Source organism: Ovis canadensis, chromosome 12 (genome assembly GCF_042477335.2).
Source record: "Ovis canadensis isolate MfBH-ARS-UI-01 breed Bighorn chromosome 12, ARS-UI_OviCan_v2, whole genome shotgun sequence".
Classification (NCBI taxonomy): Eukaryota; Metazoa; Chordata; class Mammalia; order Artiodactyla; family Bovidae; genus Ovis; species Ovis canadensis.
Genome location: NC_091256.1, coordinates 50,688,324 through 50,714,054, shown reverse-complemented (window position 1 = coordinate 50,714,054; position 25,731 = coordinate 50,688,324). Strand labels below are relative to the sequence as shown.

General features: G+C 42.2%; 1 protein-coding gene across 1 annotated transcript in view; it reads right to left on the bottom strand.

Annotated features, from left to right (window-relative positions):
* Positions 1–10,617: 10,617 nt before the first annotated feature.
* Positions 10,618–25,731, bottom strand: part of FASLG (Fas ligand) — a 49,235-nt gene continuing 34,121 nt past the window's right edge. The window contains exons 3-6 of the mRNA XM_069545672.1: positions 20,743–21,499; positions 19,601–19,646; positions 15,248–15,304; positions 10,618–14,007 (exon numbers count right to left, since the gene is read on the bottom strand). Of these exons, the coding sequence (XP_069401773.1) occupies positions 13,613–14,007; positions 15,248–15,304; positions 19,601–19,646; positions 20,743–21,078 (834 nt within the window). The 5' untranslated portion in view covers positions 21,079–21,499 and the 3' untranslated portion in view covers positions 10,618–13,612. The remainder of the gene's footprint in view (positions 14,008–15,247; positions 15,305–19,600; positions 19,647–20,742; positions 21,500–25,731) is intronic.

The following is a 25,731-nucleotide window of genomic DNA, read 5'->3' as shown; positions in this document are numbered from 1 at the left end:
TTAAGGCAAATTATGGAGAGCATTTTTTTGCCTGCTAATGTAAAAAGTTTTAGAAATGATAATATAAATAAAGCTTACAGTATAGAGAAAAGGCATTCTCACCTGATGTGGGTAGGAATGAAAATTAGTACAACTTTTCACAGAGCAATTTGATAATACCTATTGAAAGTCATAACTATATAGCTTATACGTTCCAATTCAGTTTCTCTATCTTAAAGAAATACTAGCAGAAATACACAAACACATATATAAACATAGTCGTTTTAGCATTTTTTTTTTGAAACAGCAAAACTTTGGGAACAAATTAAATGTCCCTTCATAGAGAAATGACTCAAGATGTGCTGATGGTCTATGCACACAACCATTAAGAAGAAAGAGGAAGATGTGTAAGATAAATAGCTAGTGGGAAGCAGCTGCATAACACAGGGAGCTCAGCCTGGCGTTCTGTAATGACCTGGAGACTTGGGATCGGGGTAGGGGAGATGGGAGGGAGGCACAAGGGTATGGACATATGTATACTTATGACTGATTCGCTTGTTGTGTGGCAGAAACCAACCCAACATTGTAAAGCAATTATTCTCCAATTAAAAAAAAAAAAAAACTTTATAGATGAGGGACTTCCCTGGCCATTCAGTGGTTAAGACTTTGCCTTCTAATGCAGTAGGGCACAGGTTTGCTCCCTCTTCAGAGAGCTAAGATCCCACATGTCTCAGGTCAAAAACCAAAAACATAAAACAGAAGTAATATTATAACAAATAAAAGACTTTAAGAAATGAAAACAGAAAAAAAAAAAAAGAAAAGAAAGGGATAGATCTGTATGCTTGGAGAAAGAGATGTCCATATTGTTCTGTTCAATCATTTTTTCAACACAATGTTATTGAGCACCAGAATAAAAGTAGACCTGGATCTAATTGGAAAAATACACAAAGGAAAAATAAAGTCTAGGAAATCATTACAATAGGTGCTGTAAAGGAAACAGAGTAGAAAATAGTAGGCGTAATCCTTGATTCATCTCTTTTCCATGCACCCAACACCCAATCAACAAACCTGAAAATTTTACTACTAAAACTAACAGATCAAAACTTTCCACTTCTCTCCAGTTCTCCCTTTATAATGCTTTTCAGTGGCTTCCACTAGAACCTAAACCCCTCACCCCAGTTTAGAAAGCCCTGTATCATCTGGGCTCCTGTCTACTTCTTTAGCATCATCTCTTGCCATCCTCAGACTCCAGCCCTGTGGTCTTTCATGCTGTTCCTGCTATTAATACATGCTGAGCCCATTCCTGTTTTACAGCCATCACTTTTGACTGTGGTTTTCAACAAGGAGGAAGTTAGGAGCCGTGCCAGGGAGAAGTTTGGAAATACTTGGGGGATATATTTAGTTGTGTGAAAAGATTTCAATCTAAAATAGAACTAGAGGGTATGCAGTGGTGGACCTCACACATGCGCCCTCAGAGGAATGGAATTTAAGAACCAGGAGACTGATCTCCTATAAACGTCTGGTTTATGAAAGACTGAGACTTGTTACCTGACCAGTGAACATCTGCCCAGAATCTCTCTCCATCCTCAAGCCAAAAAACATGTTTCTTGGACTCTCCCTGAACTTCCCCTTCTTCGCACTCCTTGCTCAAAAATACAGCTCACCCTAAATCCTCAACAGACTTGCCTATAACTTGCTACAGCATGTGCTTCCCAAATAGCAATTCCTCTACTGTTCTCAAATAAACCTAATTTCTAGGAACTTGAGCTTGCCTCAGTTTACCTCTTTCTTTAGGCTGACAGTTGTCAAGTAACTAGTGGACCTATTGTCATTTAAGCCCTTAAAAAAATCTCAACATATTTCTAGATGCATTATGGTCTCAAAAATACCAAGAGTAAGCCCAGAAAAAGCTGTTGCCTCTGCTTGCAATGTATTCTAGCTTCATCTTTGCATTCCTGGCCCTTGTTATTTTTAAATGGTACCTTCTCAGAAAGGCCTTTCCACTAACGTAGTTTTCTAGTCTCTCTTCACCTTATCACCCTATGGTAATTCTCTGTATAGTGTTTATGGTATTTATTATTTACTTGTCTGTTAATTTTCTCCACCACTCACGCTCCCATCTAGGATGTAAGTTTAAAAGAAGTGAGGAACTTACCTGACTTGTTCACTATTCTATCCTCTGAACAATGCTTGGCACTTAGTAGTTGCTTAATGAATGTTTGTTGAATGAATGAAGAATATTGGTAATATAATGGAGCAATATGATCTTGCTTTGGTTAAGATTTTTTAGATCATAAAAGCCTCATCTTGAATCCTAGCTCTCTTACCATGTGACCTTGGGAAAGTTACTTAACCTCTCCGAAACTAAATCTGTTTTTGGTCATTTGCAAAATGGATTTGTAGAGCTGCTGTGAGGATTAGTAAACATAAATGTTGGGCACTTTGCATAATCCTCACAAAAAGGAGTCAATAAGTTACAACTACCATTTCTACTTACATACTTCATGGCTTGGCTTAGGGCAAGAATTAAGTCGTGTGATAAGAGTCCCACTATTTTTAAGTAAAGGGCTTCCCTGGTAGTTCAGCTGGTAAAGAATCCACCTGCAATGCAGGAAACCCCAGTTTGATTCCTCATTGGGAAGATACTCTGTAGAATGGATAGGCTACCCACTCTAGTATTCTTGGGTTTCCCTGGTGGCGCAGATGGTAAAGAATCTGCCTGCAATGTGCGAGAACTGGGTTTGATTTCTGGGTGGTGGAGGAGGGCATGGCAACCCACTCCAATATTCTTACCTGGAGAATACCCACAGACAGATGAGCCTGGTGGGCTACAGTCCACGGGATTGGAAACAGTCAGGCATGACTGAGTGGCTAAGCACAGGGACACATTTTTAAGTAAAAGTTGGGTATTCTTACCGATCTTGTGAGCCATAAGATATGACAACGTGGACATAGAAGTAGGGCAGAAGAAATGTATTCATCTTCCTCTCAAATGTACTCTCAGCTACCTGAACACTGACTATACTCCTGCTCCCAATCTCAGAACAGAGCAATTTTTTCATGTTCTTCTGGAAAGTTAGAAAGAGTCACTTTGCCACCCAAAAGACATATGAACCATCTCAGCCCCTTGCGTGGTGTTCTTCTCTTTGCCACCCTCCAGACCTCTGCAGAAGTCTCCAGAATTTCGTAGGAGCCAGAACACAACCCACCAAATGATGCAAAGAGGATGCTGAGGTTTGACTGTCTTTCCTGGTAGTTCGCACTTTGAGAGTTCTGTTTGACACCTTTGGGTCTCTTTCTCATCATCTGAGTCAATGCTGTTTTCTTTTCTCAATGAAGATATGGGTGAGAATAAGACACATTTCATGTTATTGGAATCCCCAGTTTCTTTAACCTACAGTCTTCAATCTGTTACAAAGATCTAGATTCTTAGTTCATTTACTTAAGGCCAGAGAACTTTGTAGCTTCCTGAACCTTTCACCTGCCTTCTCTTTCAAGCAGGAGCAACTCATAGAATCTTCCTTTCCAGAAAATGTGTACCAAGTTCCCTTCCAGAGACTGGAAGTGGTGCAAGGGTGGTGGTGTTATGGTGAGGTGTACAAAAAGACTGAGACCTAAACCAAGTGAAACTGAAAGATCCTTGCCCGGAGAAACATTTGAGATATCAGCAGATGCCTCTACAACTCTCTAGTCTCCTTTGCAAAGGTTCTTGTCTTGCATACGGTGTCTTACATGAGTGGACACTTTCAGAGTTCAATAACATCAAGAGTGCCTCTTGGTAACTCACTTTGTTGCTTTGTTCACCCACGGAAAGCCAAGGCTAGGACAAAAGCAGTAAGAAGCTCTGTCCCTTCTGTGATGAGTGGCTGGAGAAGGTAGATTCCTTAGCAGTTCATGTCTCCAAAGAAGCCCTGAGTTAAGCAGAGGGTTTTAGCGATAGATAAGATAGCAAAGAGCTTAAAGTGTTATATATCACCAGTCAAAAGTGAGTTAAATAGAATTAAATCACTCTATTTAATTATATGTCAGGCTTAAAAAATAGATCACCCTAGGCTGTGAGTATAATGAGCATAGAAAACATTCAATATATTCAACTAACTTTATAGAGAATCTGATACATGCCAACTGCTTTGATGTGTATTACTTCATATATTTTTTAAAACAATAAAAGCAAGAAGCATGTGAGAAAATGTTTTTAAAGGCCATAAAGACATAAGATATTATTACTTTGTTTACAAAGCTCAGAATGAGATTTACCCAGATATTGTTCCTAAATAGTATTTTTTATGTTTGATGGGATTCATGCATAATAGGATTATGGATAATTGATTTTGTAAGCAAGTAAGAAAGTTTTTAAGTGACTATATCAAGAAAGTTGGGGCTTTCCTGGTGGCTCAGATGGTAAAGAATCTGCCTGCAATGCTGGAGACCTGGGTTCTGTCCCTCAGTTGGGAAGATCCCCTGGAGGAGAGCATGGCAACCCACTCCAGAATTCTTGCCTGGAGAATCCCCTTGGACAGAGGAGCCTGGAGGGCTACAGTCCACAGGGTCGCAAAGAGTCAGACATGACTGAGTGACTAAGCATACATACATATCAAGAAAGTTGCTGAGGAACATAGCAGCTCCAGTGACTTACCTCAGGAGTGATTTTCCAAGTCACAATGTAGCCTTGTTCCACTTGGCTTTAACACTATTCCTATAAAGTCATAAGAATAGAAACTGGCATTCTTATTTCATAGAGGAGACAAGTGAATCCCAAGTTGTTCATGTCACATACTTAAGATCCCACATATAGAAGAGGCTGAACCCAAACCCAGGCCTTTGACCCCAAGTGCAATCTCTTTCCCTGTCACCTTATTAAAACCAGGATGCTATGTGCTGGCAGAGGGGCAGTAGGGGCAAATCATATAGAACACAGTAGATAGAAGAAATGAAAGGAGAATCAAAGAGCAAGTCTCAGCACGGAAACTCTGTGAACCGCATCAACAGGGTTACATCAGAATTCTACCAAAATCAACAGGACTACATCAATATAATGTATGTTATACATAACAATATGATATAATGAAGAATATTGGTACTAGGCAAAGTGAGACTCATATTGAAATGCAAGGAGATAATGAATCACTGAAAATTAATGAGATGAGGCTCATGATGAGTGCCATTTTATGATACAATTTTAAGAAATCACTTTGCATGTGGAAAGAACTTAAGACATAGGGTTAGATAATTACAGTTAAGTCCCACCTCACCATTTCTTAGCCACGTCACCTTTTGCAAGGCTCACAACTTTCCAGGATTTCAGTTGTTTTTGTGTATAAAATAAGGATAACAATCTACCTTACAGGGTTTAGTGAAAAATAAACAAGATAAGGCACATGAGAGAGCTTGACAAGCCATAAAATTCTACAGGAGTATTAAGCAGCAAAGACCTATGACCAGTGCGTAGAGGACTTCAATCTAAGAAATAGCTTTCTAAAATGTAATGTAGTCCAGTACAGAAATGGGTTCCCTCACAGTTCAGTGAGTCCTCTCTTCTGAAACTATTCATAGAGGATATGTTTGGAAATGGGTTCCACTTGTTGGAAATACGGCAAAGGGGACTTCTACATTAGAAGAAAGTTTGCCTTATTTCTAAGACTACTTATTGACTTGAGATCTGCAATGAGTAATTTTTGGTAACTGGGGAAATTTCAGGTTTATACATGGCAATCTTAATATACAGTGTCTTCCTTCCTTCTTAAGGCCATTATAGAGAACTTATATCTATGAGAAGAACTCAAGCAGAAACTAAAGGCTGGTTGGTCCTTATGCCTTCAGCTATCAGTGAAAAGCTAGTCCTTGTTGGTACAAACCTAAGGATGTATAACAGGAAACAAGAGTTTTCTTTTTTAAAAATTTGTCTATTTTCACTTTTGGTTGTGCTGGGTCTTCATTGCTGCATGGGCGTTTCTTGGGTCTACTCTCTGTTTGCAGTGTGTGGGCTTCTCATTACAGTGGCTTCTCTTGTTGCAGAGTACGGGTCCTAGGGTGTATGGGCCTCAGTAGTTGTGGCACGTGGGCTCAGTAGTGGCAGCTCCCAGGCTCTGGAGCACAGGTTAGGTAGTTGTGGCACATGATCTTAGTTGCTCCACAGCCTGTGGGATCTTCCCAGATCAGGGATCAAACCCATGTCCCCTGCAATGGCAGGTGGATTCTTTATCACTGAGCCATGACAGAATCCCCAAACAAGAGTTTTCTGACTCCATCACAGACTGTACCTCCTACTCGAGAGTAGCAAAACCACACTACGTAAACGGCACCACCATCCACCCAATTGCTCAGACAAAAAAATGAAAGAACTGTCACTTCCCTCATGTCCCACATCCAATCCATTAGCAAATTTGTTTAACACTAACGCCAAATTGACTCTCAATACCCTGGTTCAAGCCACTGCCCTCTCCAAACTGGAGTGCTAAAGCAGCCTACAACTGTCCTCCCAACTCAGAGGCTGTTCTTCATAAACAACTAGAGGTCACATCACTCTCTGTTTCTAGCCCTTTAAAGGCTTTCTATGACCCTTAGAATAAAATCCACACTCTTTTACAAAATTTCCAAGGCCCTACATCATCTGGCCACTGGTAACCTTTCCAACCAGTTTTCATCAACTCACTCCACTCCAACCATATACCAAACACACCAAACACCTTTTGGTCTTATGCCTTTGCATTTTAATCTCTCCGCTTGATGTGCTCTGAGTAGTATCCCCTCAGCACCTATCAAACAGTCCCCTCCTCTTCGCCACGCTCCACCATCTTATCTCACTTACAATTTCTTCATTACCACTTACTGCGTGTGCTCACTCACTCAGCCATGTCCAACTCTTTGCGACCCCATGGATTGTGGCCCATGAGGAGCCTGAGAGAGGGAGATTCATGAGATTCTGCAGGCAGGAATCCTGGAGTGGGTAGCCATTTATTTCTCTGTGGGAATCTTCCTGACCCAGGAATTGAACCTGCATCTCTTGCCTCTCCTGCATTGGCAGGCAAATTCTTTACCACTGCACCACAAGGGAAGCCCATAACTAACTAGATACTTACTTGCTTCTTTTTTGTTGTCTATTTGCCATCTCTCCATTAGAACACGACTCCATAAGAGACTTTATTTTTTGTCATACTCATGGTATCTTGGATAGTTTCTGGTAGATGGGAGACAATAGTCAGGAAGCAAGTTAGAACTGGACATGGAATAACAGACTGGTTCCAAATAGGAAAAGGAGTCCGTCAAGGCTGTATATTGTCACCCTGATTATTTAACATATGCAGAGTACATCATGAGAAATGCTGGGCTGGAAGAAGCACAAGCTGGAATCAAGATTGCCAGGAGAAATATGCAGATGATACCACCCTTATGGCAGAAAGTGAAGAGGAACTAAAAAGCCTCTTGATGAAAGTGAAAGAGGAGAGTGAAAAAGTTGGCTTAAAGATTGACATTCAGAAAACGAAGATCATGGCATCCGGTCCCATCACTTCATGGGAAATACATGGGGAAACAGTGGAAACAGTGTCAGACTTTATTTTGGGGGGCTCCAAAATCACTGCAGATGGTGATTGCAGCCATGAAATTAAAAGATGCTTACTCCTTGGAAGGAAAGTTATGAGCTACCTAGATAGCATATTCAAAAGCAGAGACATTACTTTGCCAACAAAGGTCCATCTAGTCAAGGCTATGGTTTTTCCTGTGGTCATGTATGGATGTGAGAGTTGGGCTGTGAAGAAGGCTGGGCACCAAAGAATTGATGCTTTTGAACTGTGGTGTTGGAGAAGACTCCTTGGATTGCAAGGAGATCCAACCAGTCCATTCTGAGGAGATCAGCCCTGGGATTTCTTTGGAAGGACTGATGCTAAAGCTGAAACTCCAGTACTTTGGCCACCTCATGCAAAGAGTTGACTTATTGGAAAAGACTCTGATTCTGGGAGGGATTGGGGGCAGGAGGAGAAGGGGATGACCGAGGATGAGATGGCTGGATGGCATCACGGACTCGATGGACATGAGTCTGAGTGAACTCCGGGAGATGGTGATGGACAGGGAGGCCTGGCGTGCTGCGATTCATGGGATCACAAAGAGTCGGACATGACTGAGCGACTGAACTGACCGAACTGAAACAGTTTTTGAATGAATAAGCTTATGCTCCCTTTCAAGTACTAGGATTGGGGTGACACATTTAAGGAAATAACTGCAGCAAATTTGAGGGATGCTGGTGATGTCTGACACTCAATTTTAGGTGTAACTTACACTGTGTGTGTAATGTAATCTCTATCCATTAGCCCCAAACTGTCAATAAAATTTGTGTATACCCAGCAACTTGTGGTAGGAGTGCCTTGAGGGCAACTCAGATAGTCCACAATAGGAGTCCTTTAGAGAGCATGCACTGCCAGAATCCAGGTGAGAGCCAGGAAGCCTGCTGTTAATGTCATGTGGACTGCTCAAAAAATGGAGGTCTTTCCTGAAATTTTCAGAAAACTTAGGACAACTTTTAGAACAGAAGACAACTTTCAACAGAATGTGATTGAGGTTCATGTCATTCTACTGAGAAAGAGAAGAAAGGATGACCCCATAGATTTGAAGGGGTCTCCGAGGAAGAGAAGAGACATGCCCAGTGCACTTTTCTCGAAAGAGGTACCAGGTAGAACAGTGAAGAAATGTCTCCCAGCAAAGGGAAAACTAGCGACAGCAAGAAAGTTGTCATTGAGGTGATGCTTTTCTACCCTCTGGGTAAACCGTAAGGAGCAAAATACCCACTTAGCTGTCTATATTTCCAAGGCTGGTGGTTTCTAGATGAATCTCAAAGATTCCTGGCTACTATCAGTAGTTATATTATTTCTGAATAAGGTCCATTTTTGAGTCTGAAGGCCCTAAGGAATGGGCTTTAATTCAGCTTTCCTAGGACTACCTCATTCTGCCTCTGGATGATTCAAACCCCTGGAAAAGAAACACACAAATACATACACACAAAGAGAAAGTAAAAAATCGTCTCTACTAACATCAGAACTTAACCAAACTCCTTTGAAAAAATGTAATTTAACATACAGTTTAACAGCACTCTTTCTTAAATAAGGACCAAGAAATGTCTAAGGTTTAACTTCCTTAAGGAAATCTTACAGTCTGGCTTTGAGGAGGCAGCTTCTCTAAGCAATTCAATGTCTTCCAATGATCTGTTGTTTCAAGTTAGTCATTCTCACAGTGATGGTCCCAGTAAAGCCTTTTTTTCTGAAAAGCTGTGGTAAGTCAAAACCTACTTCAGAGGATACAAAGTTACCACTCTAGGGGGCTAAGGGAAAAAAAAATATGGTTTTCTATGGTTTTAGTTCTTTGAAAAGAAAGAAAACCTCAAACTACTGAACCAGAGGTGACCTTTTTTTTTTTTTAATAAGTGTTCTACTTTGGGTTTATCATTTCATAAGGGAACAATGGCTGACTCTATTTTTGTTGAGCACATTCAAAAAGTTTTAGGGTTTTGACATCCCTTGTATTCCTGCTTACAGAAAAATAGCTAAGGAAACTGTTAGTACCTCTTCCCTGAAATGAAATAGTAAGTTACAAACTTGTCTTCAGAAAATCCTGAAGGCATCCTAGCAGAGCAGACTCAGATGCATAAAAGGACCAGTAGTACCACCACTAGCTAATGGCATCAAGTCTCCTCTGGATGCCCAGCACCATTCCTATTTCCTCTTTGCTCTAACACCATTCTCTAGAAGGTCCCATTGACCCCTCAAAATGGTCCAGCCAACTTCCCATGACCATTAGAACCAGTTTACTTCAATGGATGAAGCCATATGAAGAAGAAACTGATGAGGAAAATGTCATTGTGAGGGTTGGGAGTACAGACAATCAGCCGAAAGAAGGGTGAATACCTCTCTGACTTTCTCCAAGAGGTACCTGGTCAGAAACCTGACCATATAAAGCAGATTAATCAACAGAAGAGTTTTAAGGAAATCAGGTGACATACTCCAACCTGCACCTTTGGTTTTGTTCATTAATTTATTCAACAAATACATATTGAAAAAGTGAAAGTATTAATTGCTCAGTCATGTCCAATCATTTGGGACCCTATGGTCTATAGCCTGCCAGGCTCCTCTGTACACGGAATTTCCTAGGTGAGAATACTGGAGTGAGTTGCCATTCCCTTCTCCAGGGGATCTTTCCAACCCAGGGATCGAACTCAGGACTCCTGCACTGCAGGCAGATTCCTTACTGTCTGAGCTACCAGGGAAGAGAAATATGTATTGAGTATCTTCTAAATGACAGTTTCAGCTCTAATTACCTAGAATTTTTCCTCCACATTCTCCCAAAAGCTCCTGGTAATTCCAAGGACCAATTAGATCTTTCTTGTTTTCTAATTCCATGAATTAGGATGCACAATTTTTTTTCATCTGTAGCCTCAAACTCTCATTGGGTAATCTAGTCAAAGATGGATAAACATGCGCACACATCCATGAGGCAACACAGCTATGGATTCACTACTCTGAAAAACACATCCACTGAAAGGCTTTTGCCTTATGACTAAAGTTATTTAGTCAATGAATATTTATTGAGCACCTAATATGTGCTGGCACTGAGGTAATCTGGAATACAAAGGCAAACACAACAGAAAAGGTCTTGCTTTCGGAACTTTTATTCTAACAGGAAAAAAAAAAGAAAAAACCAGATTTTTTAAGTGGTCAAATAAATAACCTAGCCAGATTCCTGGCTGAAAAAAAAAAAAAAATGGAGCTCATGTGTGTGGAAAAAGCCTTCTCAGATGTTTGTCTCTACCAGAAAAATGAGAAATGAAGGGGAAGGTTAAAGAAAGGTTTGGGTTGATTTGTGGTTTGATTTGTCTTTTAGTGAAAGGGAATACTTGAGTATATATGTATTACATGCTAGTGGGCATTATTTCATAGACAGCTAGTTTGAAGATCCAGAAGAAAGAAGAAAAAATGTAAACAGGTAAAGCAGGGAAGAGGAAAGGAGTCTAGCGCACAAATAGATGGTCCTCATCCTCCTCCGTACTGGATGGAAGAAAGAGATCATTCAGACGCAGGTGGGTTTGTGTTTCAGTGGTAGAAGTGAGATTCCATGGTGGGAGGAGGGGATGTGGTTGGTTTACAAGAGGAAAAGACATGATGTAATTGTCTCAAACAGTGAAAAAAAAAAAATGCCCATGAAGAAACTGAAGAAAAAGCGGTGGGCCTTTGAATGCTGATTTGAAATCTCTGATCACTAATAAAAAGCAGTGGTTCTCAACCAGGAGGGACTTTGTCTCCTCACTCCCAGCCTGGGGACATTTGACTTCATTTGGTGATATTTTTGGTTATCACACATGGCGGGAGGGGAATGCTACTGGTATCCAGTGGGTAGAAGGCAGGGATACTGCTAAACATACTACAATGTGCAGGCAGGACAACCCTCACAAGAAAGAATCAGCCAGCTCAGAATGTCAACAGAACCGAGCTTGGGAAACCCTGACATAAAGTGATGTCATATTTATGTATAGACCATCTCGCAAAAGTTACATAAGGAGACAGTGCTGTTCCTCGTGGGCAGAGGTGGAGCCACAGGACAGGATGAGAAGAGGACTTGCTTTCATCCTATGTTTTCGCATACCTTTTACAATTTGTACTATGTGTAGGTATTACCTATTCAAATCAATCAAAAGACAGAAATAATTCACTGATAGATAAATAATTGATTGGCTGATTTAAGCAGATGATAGATAAAAATAAAATGAAACTAATCAACCAGTTTGAGTTATTTTTCTCCAGCAACATCCAGCTGCTAGGATGCCAGCTTAAAGAAAATGAGATTTTCCAAGAGGAAAATAGTGACTGTAACAGAGTATTTTGGAGTTCGAGGTCTTTCCAAGGTACTGATTGTAATGACAGATCATGGAATCTAAGTTGAATGGAGAAAAGAGTGAAGATAAAGAAGGAGCTGATAGATAAGCAAGAAAATGATACTATTTATTAACTGAATGTCAAATATGGAAAAAAATATATTTTAAGAGAGAAGATGTTGGACCAAATTGAGTTGGAATTATAGGAGATTGTGTTGTGAAAATAAGGTGCTGAAGTCAAATTCTAACAGAAGTGTTATTTTTAACAGTGACAAAGTATAAGGAGAAGTCATGGTAATGAGCATTTGGACAAAATAGGAAAAGGTCATTGTGACTGACCAAGGTGAGGAGGCAAGAAACAGGTGTTTGGATGGATCTCTCAGATTTGTAGCTTCTTCTGGAATGAAGTACCTCCCCTTATTAATAATGGCAGATACTATTTCTGACATTCTACTATGTATTAGATACTTTATGTACGTATCACCCCCCTTTTGTCCAAAAAAGGTCAAGTGACCTGCATAGTTATCAAGTAGAGGAACAAAGATTCAAATTCAGGTTTTTAGGCCCAAGTCTATGCCCTTTCCATTGTGCATGTCTCTGCCACCAGGAAAAGACAAACTGTCATCAAATCTATGGGAAATAGGTGAGCTTAACACTGGCAATAATATCGGTAATAGAAACTCTAGGTAGTAGAAGCAAGAAGGGAAAGAGAATATAGTAAGGAGAGGAGAGCCTGGCAAAGATGCAAAGGTCTGCCTCATAACTCTTCTCACACTAGTAAATTCTTCTTTAAGTGGGCTTAAATCATAATGAATGAGGAAGCCGTGGAGAAAAGAAATAATAAGGAAAAGATACAAACCTCAGTGATTTCCAAATAGAACACTCACAATGCCTACCTATATTATAAAATATAGTTTTTGTTATGGGTATTCTTTTCATTAAAAATGTACAAAATACATATAAATATAGTTATATTATGGAAAAATGGCATTAACAACTGACAATCAAAGAGCTTTGAGGACTATTAGAGTTGGTTACCAAAAAGCATTCAAAATCTACCACCAAATGCAGCCCATATTCTAATATGCCCTTCCCAATTCCCGCGTTCTTTCTACTTATGTAACCCTCTAGTCACATACACACACACACACACACACACACACACACACACACACACCCCTACAATTGCACTGGAAATATGCATGCTGTATAGGGAGTGTTTTGAGTTCCCAAAGATTTCTTTTGCTTCTCTGTTAACATCACCTGATGGCTCAGACTGTACATCTAGAAATAAAGATGCTACCAGTGGGATGCTGGCCTTTCAGTCTCTTTAGCTTATCATGCAAGCCTGGTCCTCTTTTCCCATCCCTTATACATTCATGTCACACCCATATACATGAAAGACAGCCTCCTCTGAGGTAGACAGTAGACCCACCCCAAGAGGTGAGTTAAAAGGTGCCATTTTCAATGTGTCCAAATGCACTAGGCCACTTAAGACGAGTGTAGTTGCTGGCATAAGCAACTGGTAGTCACTTTTCCCTGCCTTTGCATCTCCACATGGCAGCCCAGAGTTTCATGTTCGTTACTCATAGTCCTCCTCCTGTCTGGCTGTGGGCCTTTCAGGAACTGTGGACCTGCTGGACTCCGTGGTCTCAAGATTCTCTTGGTTCATGTCTTCTCTCATGGCCTCAAGTGGACTTAAGAAAACTCTCATTCAAGACAATATTCTCAGGGCCTGAAACAGGGAATCATACTGGAGAGAATCCCAAAGTGCTTTGCTTAGAGTTTATATAAGCCAAAAAATGTCTTAGATTCCTCAAAACTGACCAGAGAGAGTTCAGACACATTGACATATAAATGATCAGCACTGGTGAGATTGAATACAGCCCCCAGGTAGCTGCTGCGGGCCCACATCTTGCCAGGAGTGCAGTAGTTCATCATCTTCCCCTCCATCAGCACCATGTCCTGGGGGTACCTAAAGTTCCTGGAGTAGACCTTGTGGCTCAGGGGCTGGTTGTTGCAGGACTGACCCCGGAAGTACACTTTGGAATACACAAAATACAGCCCAGTTTCATTGATCACAAGGCTGCCCTTCTTGTACTTCACCCCAGAGACCAGGGCAATTCCATAGGTGTCTTCCCATTCCAAAGGGATGGATCTTGAGTTGGGCTTGCCTGAAATCAAACGAGAGAGGAGCTTTCAGCCAGGAATGCTCATGTATCGCACAGACCAAGCTTTCAAGGCAAAACTGTGGACCATTCCTTGAGCAAGTGCTTTTTCCCCAAATGACATAGAACTGGGTGATGGGTCAGACCTGACCTATTACTGAACTTCTTCAGCACGTTTATCAAATTGACTCCCTCAATTTTATCATCCACACAACTGGGACAATAACATATGTTTCTAACCAACTGCAGTGAGAAAAGACTAGGATGATTTTAGCTCTCTGGAACAGAGATTCTATGAACAGAGGTTCAGAACTAGCCTACAAATTGCTAGAGTCTGAGTCTCTTCATGAGAGGAGAAGTCAAATCCAAGGCACTCTGAAGTTCTAAAGTTGGAAAAGACCTTAGGAATCATCTAGTCCAACTCTTTACCTACACGAAAGATTCTTCAGTATGGGCAAGAATCCCCTTTCCTTTGTATCTATACAGCATGGTGTACATACCTACTTCAAGCAGAGAATGCTGGAAATATTGCTTTCATACCTGTCTTTCCCTATTAGATTGTAAGCTCCTTGAAGGCAGGAGCCATGTGTGATTCACCTCCACGTGGCCCAGGTTTGGCACACAGCACATGCTCAAGAAATATCTGTTGATCTAAACTGGGTCATTTTACAGCCTCTGCTGACATAGTTTCAGGGACAGCAGCATGCCAGTTTCTGTGATACTCATCCACTTTGCAGATATTGTGGACTTCACACTGACAGTGCCCCCACTGTCTTGCTATCAAATCATGTCACTCCACTGCACGACCATGTGTGCCAGGGCCTGGCCTCCCTTCTCTTATTTCTGCTCATGGACAGAGAAAAACTCTCCCAGAAAACCAAGGCAACACATATTGAAATAATTCACTGTTCACCATCTCCCCAGCTCTCACCTCTAGGACCTATGCCCCAAATTCCCTAAGGGTCCTTGGAGTGAGTGAAGAAAGTGGGTTCCTTATGAGCAGGGATCATGTCATAAGCACCTCCATTTCTCCAGCTTAGAGCAGGGCCTTGCCTAGAGCCGCCCTGTGTGTGTGTGTGTGTGTGCATGTGTGTGGTGTTGGCGTGACTAGAAAGATGTGACTACTCTTGGGTTTCAAATACTGTCACTGGAAAGTATCAGCTCCCTCAGAGCTCAGTCACAGAAACCAACCAGCTACTCTGCTTTCTGCCAAAGGCTTTCCCAAGATGGCCCTCCAGATACAGACCTGTTAAATGAGCCGCTTTTTTCAGTTCCTTTTTCTCAGAGGGTGGACTGGGGTGACCTGTATTACAGAGAGATGAAGGATACATGTCAAAGTGACATAACTACTATTCTTTTTTGTGGGACTCTAAACAGGGCATTTAAATAAAAGATACTTTTTATAAGCATAAATGGCAACAGTCTAACATACACTAATCATTCAAGTCCAAGCTATAGGACTTACAGCAGCCTATATTTCAGAAACAGAGAGGTAAAAAGGAGTCAATTTAAGACAGACATGCATAAATTATAAATTACAAAGCAATATAAAGGTTGGTTTATAAAGACCTGCCATATAAGTTACTGCATTTATAACTCCCAACAATCCTTTGAGGTAGAGATTACTGTCCCATCTTACAGATGGCAAAATGAGCTTGAAAGCTGGGTGACTTGTCCAAGAAGATCCGCTAACTCAGTGTCAGAGTGGGACCAACACTCAGGTCTCCTGAGTCCAAATCCAGGGCCCTTGCATCTCTGGCTCTGCTGCCCTCAGGACTACAGGACAAAAGTTGAAGAAGACTGCGAATGTCCAGGCCACCAGGTCTTCCCCAGTGGCATTCTACAGTTGGCCCCAGATTAATTACTCTAAGGTCTCAAACACCTCGAATGACTCCTCATTAAACATGTAATTGCACACAGGTGTTCCCCACCACATGACCTCTGCTCATCTGTCCAGCCTCCTCTGGCTTACTCACCCACACTGGATGCTGCCACACTAGAGTTCTGAGCACACCCAGCCTCCCTGCCTCTGTGCTTTAGTCTGTGCTGTTCTTCCTGCCTGGAATGCCCTCCCAAACTGATCTCTGTGTCAAATTCCTATCGACACTACGAACACCATCTAAAATATCTCTTTTCTTGGAAAACCTTCCCAAGCCTTTCTAATTGAATATGATTCTTTCCTCCACTGAAACCTGGAAGCACTCTGGCGTCACCCTATTTTGTTGGTTCTGACTCGCCTTCTTTTTAATGGTAACTGTATGACTAGTCTTACTCCTCCAAATAAATGGCAAATTCCTTACTATATGTTTAATCTATCAGAGTAATTAGCTCAGTTTCTAACCCAGGGCATGCTATCAGTACATGTTCACTAAATTAAACTGATAGATTTAAAATAGACAACAGTTCTCAAAATAGATCCTATTTCTCTGACTTGAGATATTTCAGTGGAATAGCACTACCATTTGGCTAATAAATTCAGCTAACTTAGACTTTGAATAAAAGTTGCATAGACGAGTGCTCATCCACATCAGGCTCCTCACAGTTAGCCTGTAAAATTCCATGTGGTTTGCAGATGCTCCCGCCAGCTGAGGCTATGATGTGAGCAGTCATTCCCTCTGTAGCTGCCCAAGACCACACACCATGAATGAGGTGTTAGCGAACAGGAAAGGCAAAACTGAGTCTCTTCTATATTCCTATACCACAACCATCTGTGCAGCTATCTGGCATTCAGCCATAAACTGACAGGAAATGGAACAGAGAACCACACGTTGTCTATCTTTATATCCCTCACAGTGTTGGTCTCATAGAAGGTACTCAATAAAAATACCTGCTGGATAAATGCTGGAATAAACAAAGGAGAAATATACCCTACACTTTTGATGATGACTTTTTCCTGCCGCTGGGTCTTTGCACACGCCATTCTCCGTGCTGGACTGCTCTTCCCAGCCTCCTACCCGCCCCCCCCCCCCCAACACACATACACACACCCATGTTAACAACATCTCCTTAGAGGGGACTTTCCAGACCACTCTATCTTAGGTTGCATTTAGCACAGCTTGAAAGTATGTTGTCTGTTTGCTTGCTTTTGTTTGTTTCTCTAGCATGCTAAGAGCTCCATGAGAGCAGGCCCCTTGTCTCTCTTGTTCTGTTGTCACCCACTAACCCTACACTCAGCCTGGCATACAGGAAGCACTCCAAGAACACTTGTGAATGAATAAAAGATTCAATGAGTTAACTGTGGGAAAATGACAGTGAACCAAATAAGAAAGTTTAAATAATCTACAGTAGTAAGTACCTCCCAGTTAACCTGTTGGAGTATAAGTCCTTCTAGATGCTTACTAAGAATATGAAAATATGTATATGTATTTAAAGAATGAATATTAAACTAAATACACTGTTTTATAACTTGTCTTTTTAATCTAACAATATGGGCTACACAATCTCTATGACATTAAATGTCCTTCTTGTATACAATTTTAGTTGCTGCATATTATGCTCTTGTGTGAATACACTGCAATGTGTTTAATTAATTTCCTATTGAGTGGCATTTAACTTTCTCCTAAGTGGTTGATTAGAAATAGTCTTCTAAGCAAGTGGTGAACATCCTTATTATAAATTTTCAGGCACATTTTATTTTCTTTAGATAGCTTTAGTGATGAGATTACAAGGGAAATTAACAGTATTAATCCTTTGATATATTTTTCCCAACTGCTCTTTAGAGAAGGTATAGCAATTTACATGCTCACTGACTGTCACTAAGCAGATCCTTTTCACTCACATTTTTTGCCAGTTGGGCTTTATTTTTTCAAACTTCACTAATTAGATGGGTCAACCTAGGTATCCCCCTTTTTAAAATTTGCATCTCTTATCTCATTAGTAGAGTTGCTAATTTGATTTCTATGTGATAACACACCAATTTCTGGCCCATCTGGTTTGGTCTAAGGAAGATACTTAATACTTGTTAGTGGGACAGGTTGACCTGACTCATCTGCTAACTTGATTTTTAATCACTAAAAGGACTCTAGAGAGTGTTGAAAGATGAGTAATTTGGTACCCATTTTACCAGCCACATTTCACTGATCTTCAAAGCTATTTTATTTTAGAAATCCTCCAGAAGCTTTATTCTTCCAACAAACATTTGTACTCTGCTTGGGTACATCTGGAATTTCTCTTTACAGGTTCATACCCAGAATTAGAAACCAGAGGACCCTACCAGTATCTCCTACAAGAGCCTACCTGCTAGGGCAATAGGGTGACCTGGTTTCTCAGGCACAGCCTGAGAATTTGGAGCAGGCTTCCCCAACTAGATGACCAGTGCTGTCTTCTCTTTGCAGAGGCATCTTGCCTGTTGTCCTTATTTCTCATTCCATGCCCATCAGAGATAGATAGGAGTAGGAGTTTCCCTGTGTCACAGGGCCGGAGCACACACTGGTAAGAGCTGGAGGTGGCAAGGCATCAGGAGCCTGAGCTCCTTCTCAGCCCCATTCCACAGCAGAGGTCTTGGGGACATTACTAATCCATCTGGTGTTTTGCTTCTCTTCTGAAAGGTGAGAAGACTGGACCAGATGTTCTCTAACCTCCTTTCCATCTTAGTTTAACGAGTATTCTAAATCCACAGTTTCCAAAACTATGTCCTAAAACTTTAGGAGGCCGATGTTCAACATTGTCATCTTCCTGTACTGAATTTCACACAGAGGATTTCCCTTTATTATCAAAAGTAGCGCATGATTATCTCTGAGTGAAGTGGGACTACCCTCTGTAAAATGCCTAACATCTTCCTCCAAGCTTTCCAGCGGCTGCAAAAGAACCACCCTAATGTGGATGACTGGTTGCCCACTCTTTAAAAGCTTAAATATAACCTATTAAAATTTTAAATCAGGTCTGACTCTTAAGTAATTTTTTTTTTTTTTGCTATTGCTAAGTCACTTCAGTCATGTCCGACTACGTGTGACCCTATAGATGGCAGCCAACCAGGCTCCCCCATCCCTGGGATTCTCCAGGCAAGAACACTGGAGTGGGTTGCCATTTCCTTCTCCAATGCATGAAAGCAAAAGGTGAAAGTGAAGTCACTCAGTCATGTCCGACTTAGCGACCCCATGGACTGCAGCCTACCAGGCTCCTCCATCCATGGGATTTTCCAGGCAAGAGTACAGAGATTAAACAGGAGAGCAAGGATCTTTCCCAGCAACAGCTGTGTCTGTCTGCACCTTCCCTTCTCTCCTGAGGAGCTATAGCCACCGCCCTGTACATGGGAATCAGGAGGCCTGAGGAAGGGGGCAGGCCTGGAGCCAGCTGCTTGGGGTGTGGGGGGTGGGCAAAGGTCCAGGGTTGTACACGTGTGTTTCTCTTTCCAAATTCAAGCAGAAATTAGTTTTGAATTTTTCTGTGATACTTAACTAATTTTGAACAGTTAAACTCACTTCATATTTTAGGGCAGTATCAAGAACCAAAATGACAAGAGATTTCAGAATTGGTTAGGATTTCTCTTCTATAGTCTATATATGCCTAAGAATAAGGTGGAATTCAAGGTACTCCTCCAACATGGTCGGTGCTGAGGACTGTTTTTAGAAACTCAACGTGCAAGCATAAAAAAACTCACCTATTTGCTTCTCCACAGATGATGCTGTATGCCTCTGGCTGGTGGACTGGCAAAAGAGAAAAGATATATAATAACTAGATAGCACATTCAAAAGCAGAGACATTACTTTGCCAACTAAGGTCCATCTAGTCAAGGCTATGGTTTTTCCAGTAGTCATGTATGGATGTGAGAGTTGGACTGTGAAGAAGGCTGAGCGCCGAAGAATTGATGCTTTTGAACTGTGATGTTGGAGAAGACTCTTGAGAGTCCCTTGGACTGAAAGGAGATCCAACCAGTCCATTTTGAAGGAGATCAGCCCTGGGATTTCTTTGGAAGGAATGATGCTACAGCTGAAATTCCAGTACTTTGGCCACCTCATGAGAAGAGTTGACTCACTGGAAAAGACTTTGATGCTGGGAGGGATTGGGGGCAGGAGGAGAAGGGGACGACAGAGGATGAGATGGCTGGATGGCATCACTGACTAGATGGATGCGAGCCTGAGTGAACTCCAGGTGTTGGTGATGGACAGGGAGGCCTCGCGTGCTGCGATTCATGGGGTCACAAAGAGTCGGACACGACTGAGCGACTGAACTGAACTGAACTGATGAAGTTCTTTAAGCAAAGGAAGAAGAACTGTCAAATAAACTAAGCACTGGAAAGGGAATCTAAGCACCCAGAACCTCTCCTAACTCAGACTCTGGCCAAGCAATTGTGCCTGTCCATGCCTCAGTTTTGTGATTTGAAATAGTTCTAATAATTTTAAGCACTTTCAAGGAAATTTAGTTTGTGCATTTGAACAAATTCACTTCACAGATGCCAAGTCCCTTTTCTTTCTTGAATCGAGTATGAGGTAGGTAGCAGAGTTCTTCCTCTCTCAGATGATCAGCCAACTGATCATCTGCCAGTCCTGATTTGATCCTGATCCCTCCCAAGATAGAAAATATTCCTTCCACCCATTTGAGCCCCCATTTCTCTGCAGGCAGAACAGGATGGCTAGCGTGATTCATTTCTAAGACAGGAAGAAAGGATTGAGAAGTATGCTGCAAGCCAAGTGTGGTCCATGTGGATTTCTGTCGCCCTCCTCCCCCACTGCAGCAGGGCAGTTTCACCCCATCCCCCACCTCCGCACATTCCAGGGTGCGGCAATCCCCCAGGCAGCTTACCTCTCTGAGTTCGGCCAACTCCTTCTGCAGATGGAAGAGCTGAAATATCCCCAGCCCCAGTCCAACCAGGGCCACCAGAACCATGAAAAACACCACAAGGAGACACAGGCCTGTGTTGTGGCCCCTCCTCTTCTTCAGAGGTGGTGGTGGTAGTGGAGGCAGGGGTGGCGATGGCGGTAGTGTTGGGGGTGGTGGTGGTGGTGGCCTCCTTTGCCCCGGCCTTCCTGGCACTGAGGACGGACAGGGGAAGACTGATCCTGGAGAGGCCCAGGGGGAGCTGGCACTGCTGTCCACCCAGAAGATTGGGGGGTATGGGTAATTCAAGGGCTGCTGCATGGTATCCAGTGCCTCAGGCCAGCCCCCAGCCAAGGGTTTTCCTCTTCCTCAGTCGTGCGGAGGCCCAGGTGTCAAGGGCCGGACTCCTATTTCTGAGTGCTCATGAGAAGGAAGCCGGTTCTCTCTTTATAGAGTTTCCAGAACCAAGGGAAACACCTCTCTTTCGTTCTCTCTTTCTGCTTCTCAAAGAGACACCCACTCACTCTGCATCTGAACCTGAGAAGCTTCAAGAAGCTCAGAGCAAACCCCCGGAAGTTTCCGCCCACAACTTTCTGATGAAAGCTTTCAAAACCCCAGTCGCTGCTGCCCTGCTCCCTGAAAGGCTGGTAGGGTGGGCTCGTTGTCCTCAGGCCCTGAGACGGGGGTAGCGTCAGCGCAGCTCTGTAGGCTCCGGCCGCTGTTCAGCTACAAGGAGAGTGGCCTGTGGGGCGAAAGCACCGAGTCACGGCCAGAGGAGTCACTTCTGTGTCTTACCTTTGGCAGGAGGGAATCACCCCCTGCTGCCATCCCTCCCCCACACCCAAGTACTGTTTACCCTGACACAGCAAAGCACCGTAGTTTACAGGTTACAAACTTGACTTGCCCGCCTACTCTATAATAGATCAGAGATTGCAAACCCGTGGCCATATGCCTCACAGAGCCCTCAGACCTGCTTTGCTTGTGCCTTACAATGTTGTTTATTTCTATTTACCGTCCTCCTCAAAAAACGGGATAGTCCATAATGCAGACATTCATCTCTGTTTTGCTGAGCCTAGAACTTAGGCCAGAAAAGCACAAGATAAACCAACCACAGATGCCTGGGGCAAAAGATTACCGTTGAGACTCACAGTGGACTGCTGTTATGGACTGAATAGTGTTCTTCCAAAGTGTAAGCACCGAATCCCAATCCCCAATGTAATTGTATTTGGAGATAATGCCTTTAAGGTGTAATTAAGGTTAAATGAGGTAGTCTGAGTGGGACCCTAATCCAACATGATTAATGTCCTTATAAGAAGAAGAGGTAGAGGGCTCCCTTGGTGGTCCAATGGTTGAGAATCTGCCTTGCAATGCAGGGGACACATATTCCATTCTTGCTCTAGGAAGATCCCACATGGCATGGGGCAACTAAGCCCTACAGCTGCAACCACTGAACCCATGTTCCCTAGAGCCCATGCTCTACAAAGAGAGAAGTCACGGCAATGAGAAGCCCGTGCTTGTCTACAACTAGAGAAAGCCCACACACTGACAAGGAGCCAGCATAGCCAAAAATAAAGAAATAAATACTTCCTGAAAAAAAGAAGAAGTGGTAGAGACAGCAGGGAGGCATATGTACACAGAAAAGGCCAAGTGAGCACACAGCAAGAAGGTGGTTATCTGTAAACCATGAAAAGAGGACTCAGGAGAAACCAGCCCTACTGACTCTTTGATCGTGGACTTCTATCATCCAGAACTGAGAAAATAAACTTTTGTTGTGTAGGCCATTCAGAAAAATTGGGATAGTCCATATATGTTATAGTCATATTGGGTTTTGAAACACTAGAATATTGGGCAGTCTGGAGGCCCTGTCTGCAAACCCAGTCAGCTGGAGTTGGGCCACTGTTGCAGCTCTCAAGGTCAGGACATGGGTGTGCCAGGCTGCCTGGCTTGCACACCCTCCACTGTGTTTCCCATGAAACTCACTGTGAGAAATGGCCTTCCTGGGCCCTTTAGGCACCTCTGTTATGGTTGTCAACATGTGTTGGATCATGGAGAAAGCAAGGGAGTTTCAGAAAAACATCTATTTCTGCTTCATTGACTACCCTAAAGCTTTTGACTGTGTGAATTACAACAAATTGGAAAATTCTTAAAGAGATGGGAATACCAGACCACCTTACCTGCCTCCTGAGAAAGCTGTATGCAGGCTAAGAAGTAACAGGTAGAACCAGACATGGAACAACTGACAGCTTCAAAATTAGGAAAGGAGTATGACAAGGCTGTATATTGTCACCTTATATGCAGAATACATCATGCGAAATGCCGGGCTGGAGGAATCATAAGGTGGAATCAAGATTGCCAGGAGAAATATCAATAAGCTCAGATATGCAGATGATACCACTTTACTGGAAGAAAGTGAAGAGGAACTAAAGAGCCTCTTGGTGAGGGTGAAAGAGGAGAGTGAAAAAGCTGGCTTAAAACTCAACATTCAGAAACTAAGACCATGGCATCCAGTCCCATCACTTCATGACAAAGAGAAGGGGGAAAAGTGGAAACAGTGACAGGTTTTATGTTCTTGGGCTCCACAATCACTGCAGACAGTGACTGCAGCCATAAAATTAAAAAACCCTTGCTCCTTTGAAGGAAATCAATGACAAACTTAGAATATTAAAAAGTAGAGATATTATTTTGACAACAAATGTCCATATAGTCAGAGATATGGTTTTTCTAGTAGTCATGTACAGATGTGACAGTTGGGTCATACAGAAGGCTGAGTTGAAGAATTAATACTTTCAAATTGTGATATTGGAGAAGACTCTTGAGAGTCTGGATGTTGGGAAAGATGGAAGGCAAAAGGAGAAGAGGATGGTAGAGGATGAGATGGTTAGACAGCATCACTGACTCAATGGACATGAATTTGAGCAAACTCCAGGAGACAGTGGAGGACAGAGGAGCCTGGTGTGTTGCAGTCCATGGGGTTGCAAAAAGGAAGACATGACTGAACAACAACAACAAAACAACAAAAGAGATCATTTGACTTAATTTCAATATATAATAATTAAAAGAAGAGAAATCTAAACAATAGAGAAAAATAACAGCATATATATCACCAAACTGGGCTGACCTCTTTTCAGACTTGAACAGTGCTGGGAAGTGCTTCATTAACAGCAATCTGGAGTCCCAGTTGGGAAAGGGTCCTGGGCAGTGCGTCCACTCCATGGGCAAGACTCCAAATTGCAGTTTCAAGGGCTCCCACTTATAATCCCAGGCTGCAAACTGATACCATCATCAATTTGCACTTAAAAATGTGGCTATGGTTTTCGTAACTTTTCAACTGTGGTGTTGGAGAAGACTCTTGGGAGCCCCTTGGACACCAAGGAGATCAAACCAGTCCATCCTAAAGGAAATCAGTCCTGAATATTCATTGGAAGGACTGAAGCTGAAGCTCCAATACTTTGGTCACCTGATGCGAAGAACTGACTCATTTGAAAAGACCCTGATGCTGGGAAAGATTGACGGCAGGAGGAGAAGGTGTCAACAGAGGATGAGATAGTTGGATGGCATCACCAATTCGATGGACATGAGTTTGAGTAAACTCCAAGAGCTGGTGATGGACAGGGAGGCCTGGCGTGCTGCAGTCCATGGGGTCACAAAGAGTTGGACACAACTGAGCGACTGTTTCACCTTGTGCATTTTAGGGTTTTGTTGGGCCCTGGGGTGGGTTTTGTTGACCCTCAGGGGCTTGAGAATTCCAAGACCTGCTCCCTTTCTTATCTAAAGTTCTGCCTTACTTGCTATGCATGCAGGCAGGCATGGAATCTGGGCAGTGTCCAGGCAGGTGAGAAGCTGGTCAGAAGCCTGTTCTGCTTTCGAAGCCTAAACGAGACTTCCTCCATTTTAATTTTCCTAACATGGCACAATGTTCTCATTCTTTTACAGGTGGGCAGAGTTAACATGCTTTTAAATTCACATATGGGTTTCTTCATAGGCAAAAAAAAACCAGTAAGTTTATAATAATCAAAAAACATAATTTTAAGAGTTCCACCTTACGTACAACCAAAATACAACCCTTAAAGTATCCTGAAGTAATTCTTAATAGCAGTTGTATAGAATCATATTTTTAAACTATAAAAATTTTCCTGAGAATGGCAAGGATTCATATCAATGTATGAGGAGGCTAGATAAATGGTTAGGATTGTGCGCTTCTGTTGTGAGACTTCCTGAGTTCAAATCCCAGCTTTTGCACTTGTTAGTTATGTGAGCTGGACACGTCACTTTCCCTCCTCTGTACCACAGTTTTCTTATCTATAAAAATGGGCATAATGGGACTGGATGCTATGATCTTTGTTTTTTGAATGCTGAGTTTCAAGTCAACTTTTTCACTCTCCTCTTTCACTTTCATCAGAGGCTCTTTAGTTCTTCTTTGCTTTCTGCCATAAGGGAGGTGTCATCTGCATATCTGAGGTTATTAATATTTCTCCCAGCAATCTTGATTACAGCTTGTACTTCATCTAGCCTGTCATTTCGCATGATGTACTCTGCATATAAGTTAAATAAGAAGGGTGACAATATACAGCCTTGACATACTCCTTTCCCAATATGGAACAAATCTGTTGTTCCATGTCCAGTTCTAACTGTTGCTTCTTGACCTGCATACAGATTTCTCAGGAAGCAGGTCTGGTCATCTGGTATTCCCATCTCTTTAAGAATTTTCCACAGTTTGTTGTGATCCACACAGTTGAAGGCTTTGGCATAGTCAATAAAGCAGAAATAGATGTTTTTCTGGAACTCTCTTGCTTTTTCAATGATCCAGCTGATGTTGGCAATTTGATCTCTGGTTCCTCTGCCTTTTCTAAATCCAGCTTGAACATTTGGAAGTTCACAGTTCACATACTATTGAAGCCTAGCTTGCAGAATTTTGAGCATTACTTTGCTAGTGAGTGAGAGGAATGCAATTGTGTGGTAGTTTAAACATTCTTT